General features: G+C 37.1%; 2 protein-coding genes across 2 annotated transcripts; both read left to right on the forward strand.

Moving 5' to 3' along the window:
- The first annotated feature begins 1,773 nt into the window (after nt 1–1,773).
- Nucleotides 1,774–2,453, forward strand: LOC126753120 (LIRP-like). Its single transcript, XM_050464305.1, has 2 exons — nt 1,774–2,008; nt 2,074–2,453. The coding sequence occupies exons 1-2, from the start codon at nt 1,852–1,854 to the stop codon at nt 2,268–2,270; spliced, it is 354 nt and encodes a 117-aa protein (XP_050320262.1). The 5' UTR covers nt 1,774–1,851; the 3' UTR covers nt 2,271–2,453.
- Nucleotides 2,454–2,890: 437 nt separating this feature from the next.
- On the forward strand, nt 2,891–3,710 carry LOC126752961 (probable insulin-like peptide 3). Its single transcript, XM_050464013.1, has 3 exons — nt 2,891–2,899; nt 3,041–3,248; nt 3,362–3,710. Exons 1-3 carry the CDS (start codon nt 2,891–2,893, stop codon nt 3,586–3,588), a joined length of 444 nt encoding a protein of 147 aa, XP_050319970.1. The 3' UTR covers nt 3,589–3,710.
- Nucleotides 3,711–14,095: the final 10,385 nt, after the last annotated feature.

Consider the following 14,095-nt stretch of genomic DNA (forward strand, 5'->3'; position numbering starts at 1 on the left):
CTAGCGAAGGTTCTTAAAAATATAAAGTCTCTGGTGGAGTACCCCAAGGATCTGTTCTTGGGCCACTACTATGGAACGTCATGTACGATGGAGTACTGCGGCTGAAAGTACCGAAAAACGTTCATATTATTGGGTTCGCAGACGATATCGCGGTTGTGGTCATAGCAAAACATATACACGATATAGTTTCGATAACCAACAGAACAATAGTGTTAATAAGCGATTGGCTCGAAACTAACGGACTGAACCTAGTGGAGAGCAAGACCGAAGCGGTACTCATCACTGGCAGAAAAGTCCGTGAAGTTGCCACGTTCAATGCAAAGAGTGTAAGCATCACGACACAACCGGCAATTAAATATTTGGGAATCATACTCGATGCAAGGATGTCCTTTAAAGAACACTTAGCGTACACAGGCGAAAAAGCTACAAAAGTGTGCAGAGCCTTGACCCGGTTAATGCTCAATCCTCGTGGGCCAAAGCAAAATAGAAGACGACTATTAGCTGGTGTACTAAAGTCAGTCGCGCTGTTCGGCGTCCAGATATGGGGAAAAGCTCTAGAAGTAAAATCATATCGCCGTGGCCTTTTTCGATATAGGCCACTTGCGCACTAAGAGTATGTTCAGCGTTCCGCACAGTATCGGAAGATGCTGCTCTAGTTATTGCAGGCTTACACCCTTTAGACCTCCTGGCCAAGGAGATACAATGCTGTACAAATGACAGGTTACCGTACAATACATCAAAAGAAATAGCAAGGGCTGAGACAGTAGATCAATGGCAAAAGCGCTGGGAGGAAAGCGAAAACGGTCGGTGGACATTCCGGCTGATCCCCAATGTCGAACTATGGCTAAATAGACCACACGGTGAGGTAGATTTTCACGTAACTCAACTTCTCACAGGGCATGGCTGCTTTAAAGCATATTTGAAACGGTTCGGGCACGAAAATAACGACACATGTGATTATTGCGGAGGCGATACCGTCAAAAATGTGGAACACACCTTCTTCCAGTGCCCAAAATATAATCTTGAGAGGCAATACCTAAAAGATGCGTTCGGTGTAGACCCAACTCCCGAAAATTTGGTACAGCAGTATGGTGGACAGACGTATGGAAATCAACCTACCGGAAGCCAATTGAAGGAGTTCAGAGGCTCGCTGTGCTGTGCGGGAACTTTAAAAACAACTTCAACGGCGGTCCTTGAAGTGATACTAAACCTGCCATCTATAGACCTCTTCGCTGAAAACTGCGCTGGGGATATACCTTTCAGAATTAGACATAAGGTAACCTTTTAAATTGTCGGACCACTGCAGTATATTTTAAGCTGAGGTCTTTTTTATTGCGAAAGTCGCGGAGCTGGCCAAATAGGGAATATTAAATTGGCTTGCAACTTTTTTATACTACATTTTGCCAATACCTTTAAATATTTTTCTTTTGAGTAAGTAGCCCTTCCTCGCTTGTTTAATATTTCTGAAAACATTTCCCACACCTTGACGATAATATATAATGCTAAGTGTCTTATGAATCTAGTACGCCTACTGTTGCATACTCGTACTTCTGTCTTTAAGAACTTAGTAATTACATGCAAAATATAAATACTTTAGATGCATGACATGTCCTTGAATTTGCGGCTAAAACATATGAAATGAGTACCTCATACATATGGGCCTTTGCTTAACCGCAGGGTGGCACCCATCCAGTATGTCAGCTTTATTTCGCGAAGTCGCTCGTATAAAAGCGCAACAGATTTTTGCAAATAACATCAGTTCCTTTGCACAGTTTCAATAGAACGTTGTGTCGAACTTAAAGAGTTTATTGTTAACGCACACTCATACAACCAACTAAATTAACAACCGCTATGATTTCGAGTGCACTGAAAATTGTTACCTTTCTAGCGGTCTTCATAGTTGGCTTGCAGCATATTTCGGCGCAACAAGCCGTTTGTGGCCCTGCCATAGACGCCGCACTCAGTATCATGTGCGAAAATGGCTTTAATACGAAGTTCAAGAAATCACGTGAGTAACTTATTTTAGCTATTGCCGGTAGCATAGACTAATGCTTCTAATTTATTAATTTTTAGTGGAATGGGATGGTCTAGCTAACGCTGAGCCCGAAGAGCTGTCGCCTTTCGGCATGATGAACTTTCCTTTCTTGGGCAAAAATCATGGCGGCCACGTCGATACAGTGGCCAAAACCCGCCGTCGTCGGGAAGGTGTATACGATGAATGCTGCCGTAAGCCCTGCTCCTACAGCGAGTTATTATCCTACTGCAAATAGGCTTACACGTTTCTAAAATCTTCTAACTGACTTTCACGTTGAATGAATTTGTTATACGATTGTTCTATTGGTTAGTCGAAAGACTCGACTATGTGGCGTTCTGAAATGCTTACGATAGTTAAAATATATACTTACTTATAAACGATGTTATAGAAAAACTGAATAAAAAATTCAAAAAATCAAGATTTGTTAGAAACTTATTCAACGAAGCAGTCTTCAAGGTAGTAACTCTTAAAGTCGAGGCCATTGACTCCAAATTTCGGTAGTAAATTTTAATATTTTTGACTCATTGTTCTCGTATATCTTTCCATGTGAAAAGAGCGGAAAAATATGGCGTTGTTTGCTGTCCCTATCGGTCCAATATTGTAGCGTCCCTATTGAAAACCCGTTACTAATCTTAAAGCAATGAAATTGTAGTAGCACATCCTATGTGTCTTTAATATTAAATTGTTAACTTCTTATACAAAAATAATTTTTTCAGTAAGAGCCTACTACCTTACACGTGCCCACATATGCATATGAACTCGTGTGGCACCAATATATATGTACATATGGATTTCTTAGTGGCCTCAATCTTACTACAGTTATCATTAGTGTTAATCACGTGTGCGCTCATAAATATGCAAAGAGTCGATGAAGCTTAATAAACATAATCGCTCATATCGGGTTCAAATAAGTTAAATTATGCTAAATATGTGTGGGCACAACAAGGACACTTTTAGGTAAGACCGCTAGTATAAAAGCCTACTGGAAATCTCAAGTTTCATCAGTTTGCTTTCGTAGCTTCAAGAGTTGGAACAGTTAGTACAAATTTATTAAAAACAATAACAATGACTTTGTTGAAAATCTGCGCTTTGTTACTTGTTCTGTCAGTGGCCTTACATCAGAGCACCGGAAGGACCGTTTGCGGTCCCGCACTGGATGCGGTGCTCAGCACCATTTGCGTGAATGGCTTCAATACAAAATTCAAGAAATCAAGTGAGTATATGTAAGAGATTTGTATGTGTACTGATATGCATATACTATTTATCTCCAATTTTGTATCTTTGACTTTGATGTTTAATAAAAAATTAAATCCATCAAACTTTCAGTGGAATGGGATGATCTGGGCAGCAACGCTCTGGAAGATGAGCTGGTCTTCCCTTATGCCAGGTTTCCGTTTCTGGCCGAAATCCACGGCGGGCAAGTGAATACGTTGGCAAAAACTCGCCGCCACCGAGACACGGCCTTAATCGGTGTTTATGATGAGTGTTGCAACAAGGGCTGCACCTACAATGAAATATTCTCCTACTGCAATAGGTTAAAGACTCAGGATTGAACTCATGAAGAGAAGGATTTTGATGGCTTTTACAAGGTTCTAGTATGACTCACTTACTTTCCTAGGAAAATTTTTGGAAAATATTTGATTTTCTGTTAATAAAAACATTTTACTGCAAGACAAACAAACATTGTTTAAGTGAGTAATGGTATGGCAATAAGAGCTTCGTGGTTTGGAATCGCAGACGTGCTCGTAAAAGTATAACTCAAACATATCACATACATATTTTCACTTGCTGATGATATGTATGTACATATGTATCTTTCCCAAAGATCTACAAAACAACAATTTTTGTTTCGTGCCGCTAATTCTGTTATAGATGGTTTTCCAACAGAAGCAAACAAAAAATACCCTAATTGTTTAGGAAACACAGACGCTCTTTATTTGGTGTGAAGTACAATCGATACAATTAAGTTCTGGATATAACATCATTCAAGTGGTCTCCACGACGTCTTCAGGAACAAATTCGATGAACCAATTTTCGAGTGCTTTTTCCACTAAATCTAATCGTATGTCATGAATAGCTCGTTCAATATTGACTTCTAAAGCTTGATGAGATTCTGGTTTATTGCCAAAGACCAATGACTTCAAGTATCCGCACAAGAAGTAGTCAAATGGTATTAAATCATAACTTCTAAGAGGCCATTCAATGTTACAATTTCTTAAAAAAAATCTAATGAATAATCGTGTTGTGTGGCACGTAGCCCAGTCTTGTTGGAACCAGATGTTGGCGAGATCAACTCTCACCATTTGCGGTCATAAAAGTTGGTTATCATCGATCTATACCGACAGCTTCATTTCGAAAGAAGTACGGGCCGATTATTCCACCAGTTCAAAAACCAAACTGTCAATTTAGGTGAATGTAATAGTTATTCATGAATGGCTTGCGGATTTTCTTCGCACCAGAATCGATAGTTGTGTGTATTTACCGCACCACTCAGATGAAAGTGAGCCTAATCGGTGAAAATGATGTTCCTAAAAGAACCGTTATCATTTTCAACTTGTTTCAAGATAAAATCAGCAAATCCAATTGCTTCAGTTCCTGAGTGAGAGCATGATATATTAAAAATTGCCGAAGCGACATTTAGAAATCATATCATCCCTATTGGAAAACTAGGTAACCAGGTTAATTATTCCTCAAGAAGACGTGCTAAGCTATCAAAATGTTTAAGCTACATTCAGGTTTTGTGCCGATCTGTAATAACCTAAAAATATATTTCATCGTAATGAAAACCATTAAAATTGTCGGGAAGGTATTGTGCAGATAATCCCAATAAACTTTGTTAAATTTTTGGTGTTTTTTTTTTGTGAAAATGTGATGTAGTGAAAAAGTTCGGAAAATCTATAACCGATTTAGTAAAGAAAATATACGTTGATTACTTTGATGTGGAGATGAAAGCTCAGAACAAACTGTGAGGAAGTTATGTAGTGATTTTGACAAACGTGGTAGTAACTTTAAGCGTAGTGTAACTGTTTAATATAAACAACTTTCAAGTCGAATTAAAGTTAAGTAATAGAAAGTGGAAAAAAGTCTTCATATTAATTGCGATTAGTTTGCATGGCAGCTATGTATATCGCATAGAGTTCCAATATTGGTAGTTCCGAAAAATGAGTAGCTACTTGGGTATAAAAAGACATGTGCAAAGTTTCAGATTGACATTTCTAAAACTGTGAATGTAGCATTAAAAAAAGGTAGTTTTAAGTTTTTAATTAGTTTCCTTTCAGCGGCGATATAAATTATGTGCGGAAAGACATTGTAAAGAGGCTGTAAAGTGAAAAGACAAATTGGATTTCAAAATTTGATATACGGAAAGTAGCCAAGGTTATAGTCTAATTTTGCACTGTAATTAAGAGTTACCTGCCTGCCGTTGTCTATAAGCACTATGTCTGTATTTTTGGCTTGCTTATAAATTTCAGCATAGTCTTTGCCAGAAATAGTCCTATAATATTCAGCTTGAACTAATATTATAGACTTTGAAAAAGATTCTTTGTAATGAAAAGTCATTTGAAGCTCAAGCGACAAATGTCACCAGTCATTGAGTTTGTTGGGTGCTCAAATGGTCTGACCGGAGACTTAAGTCTGGTACCACGGGGAGCAGGTAGCACTTGGAATTCGCTACAATCTGCTCATTGGGTTTGGCCCTTTGGGGAGATTTGTGGTGGATGTGGTTTAAGCCTAAATGCGGGTAGGGTTGAAAAATTTAATTCAGTGTGGATTCGAACTACGGCTGGATGCCGGACCCACAGCGGTGTTAGGTCGGATATTTTCACTAAAACTAGTGGCCCTTTGTTCATTTTTTACCGCTTTCTAATTTAGTTAAGCATATTTTATTATTAACAAAATTTAATATATAATATTTCAAATAAAATTGCTTAATAATAATAAACCTAAAATAATAATTTTTTTATTCCTTTTCCACCGCTTTATTTCAAATTAAAGTTCTGCGAAAGAAAAGCTATTGCATTTATATTTACAGATCTGCATACTTGTATTTTATGAATATATAATATTATATAATGTCTACAATACTTTTTGCAACACGTTAAATCGTTGCTTTTTATGTGCTGATGAATTGGCAATGAATTCTCTCTCCCTGAACGTTTTTTTGCCAAAATTAATCAATTTAATTTTTTTTATGTCCTTTGCACTTGTTTGTGCACTGTTGCAAGTTTTTTTAAAAAATGCTGACATTGGATTATTCCATTTTATTATGTCACAATTGCACTCTCCGATTCCAACCTGCAATGCACTGTTCCTGATTTATATATATGTATTTTTTTAATATATGTATGTGAATTACATTTAAGCATATATAAAAGTTTTGAAAAACGTTAAGCTAATATTAATGCTGACATTGAAACGCACTGCAGCAGTTTTGACAAAAAAAATACTATCTTGCATGGCATTTGAACAACATTTTCTAGTTGTTGTGCAATTTGTGGCAGTACGTTGTTATAATTACATCAGTAAATCGATTGTAGTTGGAAAATCCTTAGTTTCAACTTATTTTAATAAAAATCAATAGCTGAATTTGTTTGTTGCTATAGTCTGCACTTCAAAGAAATTTTAACAGATTCGCATATTAATTGATTTTTTGCGTACTTCTGATTTCTTGAATCCAATAAAAGAGCTCAAGACCATTTATTTAATTTAATAGATTTACCATTGAGTGATACAATTTTATATATTAACTTCGTACCGGGCAACAAACGTGAAGTATTCAATATGTTGGTATATAACCTATTACTTTTTAATATTACTCATACGCCATGACATTAAGAAACCATGAGGATCTGCAATTAAAACAGTTTTCCATACAAACACTTAATTCCGATCGTTCCGTTTGTATAGCAGCTACATGCTATATTCCTTTGCATTCGACCAGAGCTCGACATTATTTATATACATATTTTATCGGGTCTCCGACGGAATATATCCAATGTTAGAGCTATAAAATGCCTGAACTGATTTTCTTTATTATTCTGAATATTACAAATAATGTTTCTAAAACAACTATATATACAAAAATTTCATGTGACATTTCGGATATTGCAACGTAAAGCGTCATTAAATATAAATAAGTACATAAGTTCATGTTTTAGGAACTGGTAGGTGGATATCGTGGTGACGACCTGAGTTGATTTAGTTATGACGTTCCGTCCGTTTGTTCGACTGTCTGTATACATATATGCGTACTAGTTTCTCAGTTTTTAAAATATAATCTTAAATTTGGGACACATCGATTTCTCCCGAAGAAGCTGCTTATGTATTGGAACCGCCGATATCGGACTAATATACATATATATACAAACCGAACGATCAAAATTAATTTATGAAAGAAAATTTTTACTAATTGACAATATATATTTCCGAAATGTAGCATCGAATATTGTTTAAGGCAATACTTACTGTATTATCTGAAGATAAATATCCCGTTTTTAACTCTAACACTACAAACGATGTTGCAACTAATATATTGCAATAATTTATTTCCCAACCTTCTGCCCTAAAATGATAGGTCCGCACTATCACTGTAATTATTTTCAGAGACAACTTTGAACAATACTCTTCGATAACAAGAAAACAAATACTACTTCAAATTAATAACAGAAAAAGTATATACAAGATGTAACACAATTGAGCAAATTAAATCAAATAAATATTCCTGATTTCAATTTTTTTTTGCACTATGGACTTATGGCGAAAAGAATATACATGGATTCAAAATGGTACACTAGTTGAGTTGAGTTTTTTTTGCGGAAATATCGGGTGATTTTTTTGAGGTTAGGATTTTCATGCATTAGTATTTGACAGATCACGTGGGATTTCAGACATGGTGTCAAAGAGAAAGGTGCTCAGTATGCTTTGACATTTCATCATGAATAGACTTACTAACGAGCAACGCTTGCAAATCATTGAATTTTATTACCAAAATCAGTGTTCGGTTCGAAATGTGTTTCGCGCTTTACGTCCGATTTATGGTCTACATAATCGACCAAGTGAGCAAACAATTAATGCGATTGTGACCAAGTTTCGCACTCAGTTTACTTTATTGGACATTAAACCAACCACACGAATGCGTACAGTGCGTACAGAAGAGAATATTGCGTCTGTTTCTGAGAGTGTGGCTGAAGACCGTGAAATGTCGATTCGTCGCCGTTCGCAGCAATTGGGTTTGTGTTATTCGACCACATGGAAGATTTTACGCAAAGATCTTGGTGTAAAACCGTATAAAATACAGCTCGTGCAAGAACTGAAGCCGAACGATCTGCCACAACGTCGAATTTTCAGTGAATGGGCCCTAGAAAAGTTGGCAGAAAATCCGCTTTTTATCGACAAATTTTGTTCAGCGATGAGGCTCATTTCTGGTTGAATGGCTACGTAAATAAGCAAAATTGCCGCATTTGGGGTGAAGAGCAACCAGAAGCCGTTCAAGAACTGCCCATGCATCCCGAAAAATGCACTGTTTGGTGTGGTTTGTACGCTGGTGGAATCATTGGACCGTATTTTTTCAAAGATGCTGTTGGACGCAACGTTACGGTGAATGGCGATCGCTATCGTTCGATGCTAACAAACTTTTTGTTGCCAAAAATGGAAGAACTGAACTTGGTTGACATGTGGTTTCAACAAGATGGCGCTACATGCCACACAGCTCGCGATTCTATGGCCATTTTGAGGGAAAACTTCGGAGAAGAATTCATCTCAAGAAATGGACCCGTAAGTTGGCCACCAAGATCATGCGATTTAACGCCTTTAGACTATTTTTTGTGGGGCTACGTCAAGTCTAAAGTCTACAGAAATAAGCCAGCAACTATTCCAGCTTTGGAAGACAACATTTCCGAAGAAATTCGGGCTATTCCGGCCGAAATGCTCGAAAAAGTTGCCCAAAATTGGACTTTCCGAATGGACCACCTAAGACGCAGCCGCGGTCAACATTTAAATGAAATTATCTTCAAAAAGTAAATGTCATGAACCAATCTAACGTTTCAAATAAAGAACCGATGAGATTTTGCAAATTTTATGGGTTTTTTTTTAAAAAAAAGTTATCAAGCTCTTAAAAAATCACCCGATATAACGGTGCAATATTTTTTGGCGGTGTCTGGTTTGCGTCACGTGCACATTCGCTCAATTGTATTACTTCTTCTTCTTCTTCTTAATTGGCGTCGACACCGCTTACGCGATTATAGCCGAGTTAACAACAGCGCGCCAGCCGTTTCTTCTTTTCGCTACGTGGCGCCAATTGGATATTCCAAGCGAAGCCAGGTCCTTCTCCACTTGGTCCTTCCAACGGAGTTGTCCATCCGGACAACATGACCTAGCCAGCGTAGCCGCTGTCTTTTAATTCGCTGAACTATGTCAATGTCGTCATATACATATCTCGTACAGCTCAACGTTCCATCGGATGCGATATTCGCCGTGGCCAATGCGTAAAGGACCATAAATCTTTCGCAGTAAGACTCATCGGTTGCTGTCATCGCCCAAGCCTCTGCACCCTATAGCAGGACGGGAATTATGAGCGACTTATAGAGTTTGGTTTTTGTTCGTCGAGAGAGGACTTTGCTTTTCAATTGCCTACTTAGTCGGAAGTAGCACCTGTTGGCAAGAGCAATCCTGCGTTGGATTTCCAGGCTGACATTGTTGGTGGTGTTAATGCTGGTTCCTAAATAGACGAAATTATCTACAACTTCAAAGTTATGACTGTCAACAGTGACGTGAGAGCCAAGTCGCGAGTGCGACGACTGTTTGTTTGATGACAGGAGATATTTCGTTTTGCCCTCGTTCACTACCAGACCCATTTTCTGTGCTTCCTTGTCCAGCCTAGAGAAAGCAGAACTAACGGCGCGGGTGTTGAGGCCGATGATATCAATATCGTCGGCATACGCCAGCAGCTGTACACTCTTATAGAAGATGGTACCTTCTCTGTTTAGTTCTGCAGCTCGAACTATTTTAATGTATTACTACATTGGTTATATTCAGGCGTGTGTGCATAGAAACGAACAAGTAAAGTGTTTTAAGTGTTTTACATACGAGTAGCTCTATTTGTTAATTAACTAACATTTTCAGAAGTATTTTTCATTTTATAAGCGGTAATTAGAAGTAGAAATATTGCTTTTTGTGAAAAATTGTATTTTTTTTTTTAGAAAAATGAAAAAATTTGCTGACGTTATTAAAGAACTGTATTTCATTGGTTGAATGAAGGGCTCTCACTTCTGCAAGTTGCAAAGTTAGCTGAAATTGCGTTTGACGATCCGTTTTAAATTCAACAAGTAAGGAAGGGCTAAGTTCGGGTGTCACCGAACATTTTATACTCTCGCATCATAAAGTGATAATCGAGATTTCATTATCAGTCATTTACATATTTTTCAAATACCGTATTTGTGTAAAGTTTTATTCCGCTATCATCATTGGTTCCTAATGTATATATTATACAGAGAAGGCATCAGATGGAATTCAAAATAGCGTTATATTGGAAGAAGGCGTGGTTGTAAACCGATTTCACCCATCATATCATCAGGGTGTTAAGAAAATATTACGTACGTCTAGTAGTAGTTCCTGAGATATGGTTTTTAGTCCATAAGTGGGCGAGGCCACGCCCATTTTCAATTTAAAAAAAAAAAGCCTGGGTGCAGCTTCCTTCTGCAATTTCTTCCGTAAAATTTAGTGTTTCTGACGTTTTTTGTTAGTCGGTTAACGCACTTTTAGTGATTTTCAACATAACCTTTGTATGGGAGGTAGGCGTGGTTATTATCCGATTTCTTTCATTTTCAAACTGTATATGGAAATGCCTGAACAAAACGATTCTGTAGAGTTTGGTTGACATAGCTATAGTAGTTTCCGAGATATGTACAAAAAACTTGGTAGGGGGCGGGGCCACGCCCACTTTTCCAAAAAAAATTGCGTCCAAATATGTCCCTCCCTAATGCGATCCTTTGTGCCAAATCTTTCACTTTAATATCTTTATTTATGGCTTAGTTATGACACTTTATAGGTTTTCGGTTTCCGCCATTTTGTGGGCGTGGCAGTGGGCCGATTTTGCCCATCTTCGAACTTAACCTTCTTATGGAGCCAAGGAATACGTGTACCAAGTTTCATCATGATATCTCAATTTTTACTTAAGTTACGGCTTGCACGGACCGACGGACGGACAGACGGACGGACGGACAGACAGACATCCGGATTTCAACTCTACTCGTCACCCTGATCACTTTGGTATATATAACCCTATATCTGACTCTTTTAGTTTTAGGTCTTACAAACAACCGTTATGTGAACAAAACTATAATACTCTCCTTAGCAACATTGTTGCGAGAGTATAAAAATTATTATGAATGATGAAACTCACAGTTTTTTAGGAAATTTACTGCTCTATAAAACTGGTCTCTGATGATTTTTCGATTAAGTTAAGCGTTTACGAGATATTCATCGTCAAACATCAATGCATATGTATTTAGGTGGATCAAAAAAAAGTCTTTTCTTTTCGTTTGGTACTCTGAAAAATAGGTTCCTAGACACCACTAAGAAAGCCTCTCCAAAAACCTATTCATAATATTTTTTTTTCATTGAATTATAGAATTCATAAGAAATAAAAAATGTTCCCAAGAATAATCAAACTTTAACTGTTAATATATTTTAAACGTTTGGGCTTACGAAAAAATCACAATAGACCTTTCTTGTAGAACACTCAATTTTCTACAAAATCTAAGGAACAAGATGTTTTTTCAAGTAGTTGGAAGCAAGATATAAATTTTTATACACTCGCAACAAAGTTGCTAAGGAGAGTATTATAGTTTTGTTCACATAACGGTTGTTTGTAAGTCCTAAAACTAAAAGAGTCAGATATAGGGTTATATATACCAAAGTGATCAGGGTGACGAGTAGAGTTGAAATCCGGATGTCTGTCTGTCCGTCCGTCCGTCTGTCCGTCCGTCCGTCAGTGCAAGCTGTGATCTAAGTAAAAATTGAGATATCATGATGAAACTTGGTACACGTATTTCTTGGCTCCATGAGAAGGTTAAGTTCGAAGATGGGCAAAATCGGCCTACTGCCACGCCCACAAAATGGCGAAAACCGAAAACCTATAAAGTGTCATAACTAAGCCATAAATAAAGATATTAAAATGAAATTTGGCACAAAGGATCGCATTAGGAAGTGGCATATTTGGACGTAATTTTTTTGGAAAAGTGGGCGTGGCCCCGCCCCCTACTAATTTTTTTGTACATATCTCGGAAACTACTATAGCTATGTCAACCAAACTCTACAGAATCGTTTTGTTCAGGCATTTCCATATACAGTTTGAAAATGAAAGAAATCGGATAATAACCACGCCTACCTCCCATACAAAGGTTATGTTGAAAATCACTAAAAGTGCGTTAACCGACTAACAAAAAACGTCAGAAACACTAAATTTTACGGAAGAAATTGCAGAAGGAAGCTGCACCCAGGCTTTTTTTTAAAAATTGAAAATGGGCGTGGCGTCGCCCACTTATGGACCAGTGCTTACTAAATGTCATCAAGAATTAAGCCTATATTACGTTTGGAAGAAGTCATCAAAGACTATTACCAGCCGCGATGTCATCCCAACACCTATTTGGGGGTGGCTTTTGCAAAACTGATGTTGGGGACCTAGTTTGAATCGTAGGAAATTTAAACGCGAATATATACTTTTATGTAGTATCGTAGAAGTCAACGAATTTAAACTTCTAAATGGCTCCCTCTAAGTGCCGAGATTAATTGTCAGTTCACCGAAAACAAAGGCGGTATTATTTATGCGAAGAAGTATGGAACTCCATCACTAAAACAGAATGGGAAGATATAGTCAATAGCGTTCCTGAGCGGATTAAAGCGGTGATTACGGCCAAAGGAGGCTATACTATACATTAAAGTAAAAATTACAATGTATCAAAATTGAGCAAGTGTACAAAAGAATTTATATTTTACTAAAGGACCCATCCACGCTTCACTGTGGCTGATACATAGATAATACTACTACTACCATCTATATGATTTCTATTAGTTGGATTATAACTATTAGTTAATGAGATATAGCATTTTTGTGAAGCAACGTATGTTAGTTTACAAAAAATTTATCATAATGCATTTCGTGTGTTAATAAAGCATTGCTTTTTGGGGAAAATAGTGTTGAATTTGGGCTCAGAGAAATCCATCGTTGAAAAGATATTTGCTAAGCTGGAAGCAGGCGAGGACAATGATGCCCTAAAGAGGGAAAGCTCTGTGCAAAGTGGGTGCCTCGCAAGTTCATAATCCAACAAAAACAACGAATAACCGATCCTGAGAAGTGTTTAAGTGCTCTCTAATCGTAATAAAACCGAATTTTTGCGTCGGTGTTTGACAATAAAAACATAGCTCCATCATTTCCCACTTGAGTTCAATCGACAGTTATTCTAGTGGACTGCACATGATGAACCGGTTCTCAGGCGTGGAAAGACTAAATAGTCGGCTGGAAAGGTTATGACATCAATCTTTTGAGGTGCACGTGGTATAATACATACTCAACGACTGATTACTAAGCCGGTTATAATCTATTTCACTGCGTATTTGGTTGCTTTTGCTTTGGTTCTTTTCTACTATTCCAAATACTTAGCAATTGTATTATTTTTGAGGAAGAATCTGTTTAAAAATGCTTATTATTTGAAATATAATTTTTGTATTTATGAGTTGTATTAAATTTTGACATAAAGAGATAAAAGGTATCCTATGTCTATACTCTGGTTCTAAGCTATCTCCCCACCAATTTTCAGCCAAATCGGTTAAGCCGTTCTTGAGTTATAAATGGTGTAACTAACACAACTTTCTTTTATACATATATATAGATTACCATAAAAACTGAATAAATTAGTTATACTTTTGTTATTTTATATTATAGACGAATTTTCCCAAATTAAATACTCATTTTTTGTAAGAACCGATAATTCGTGATTTTATTTGCTCAATTTTGTTCACACTATTTTCGCCAACCAATTTTATAAGAAATATGTCAATATACAA

This window comes from Bactrocera neohumeralis, chromosome 3 (assembly GCF_024586455.1).
Source record: "Bactrocera neohumeralis isolate Rockhampton chromosome 3, APGP_CSIRO_Bneo_wtdbg2-racon-allhic-juicebox.fasta_v2, whole genome shotgun sequence".
Lineage (NCBI taxonomy): Eukaryota > Metazoa > Arthropoda > Insecta > Diptera > Tephritidae > Bactrocera > Bactrocera neohumeralis.

Excerpts from the sequence above, each read along its gene's own strand:
- LOC126753120 (XM_050464305.1), top strand. The coding sequence starts at position 1,852 with ATGATTTCGAGTGCACTGAAAATTGTTACCTTTCTAGCGGTCTTCATA. Across the intron at positions 2,009-2,073 it reads TACGAAGTTCAAGAAATCAC|TGGAATGGGATGGTCTAGCT; the intron begins GTGAGTAACTTA and ends ATTAATTTTTAG.
- LOC126752961 (XM_050464013.1), top strand. Across the intron at positions 3,249-3,361 it reads TACAAAATTCAAGAAATCAA|TGGAATGGGATGATCTGGGC; the intron begins GTGAGTATATGT and ends TCAAACTTTCAG.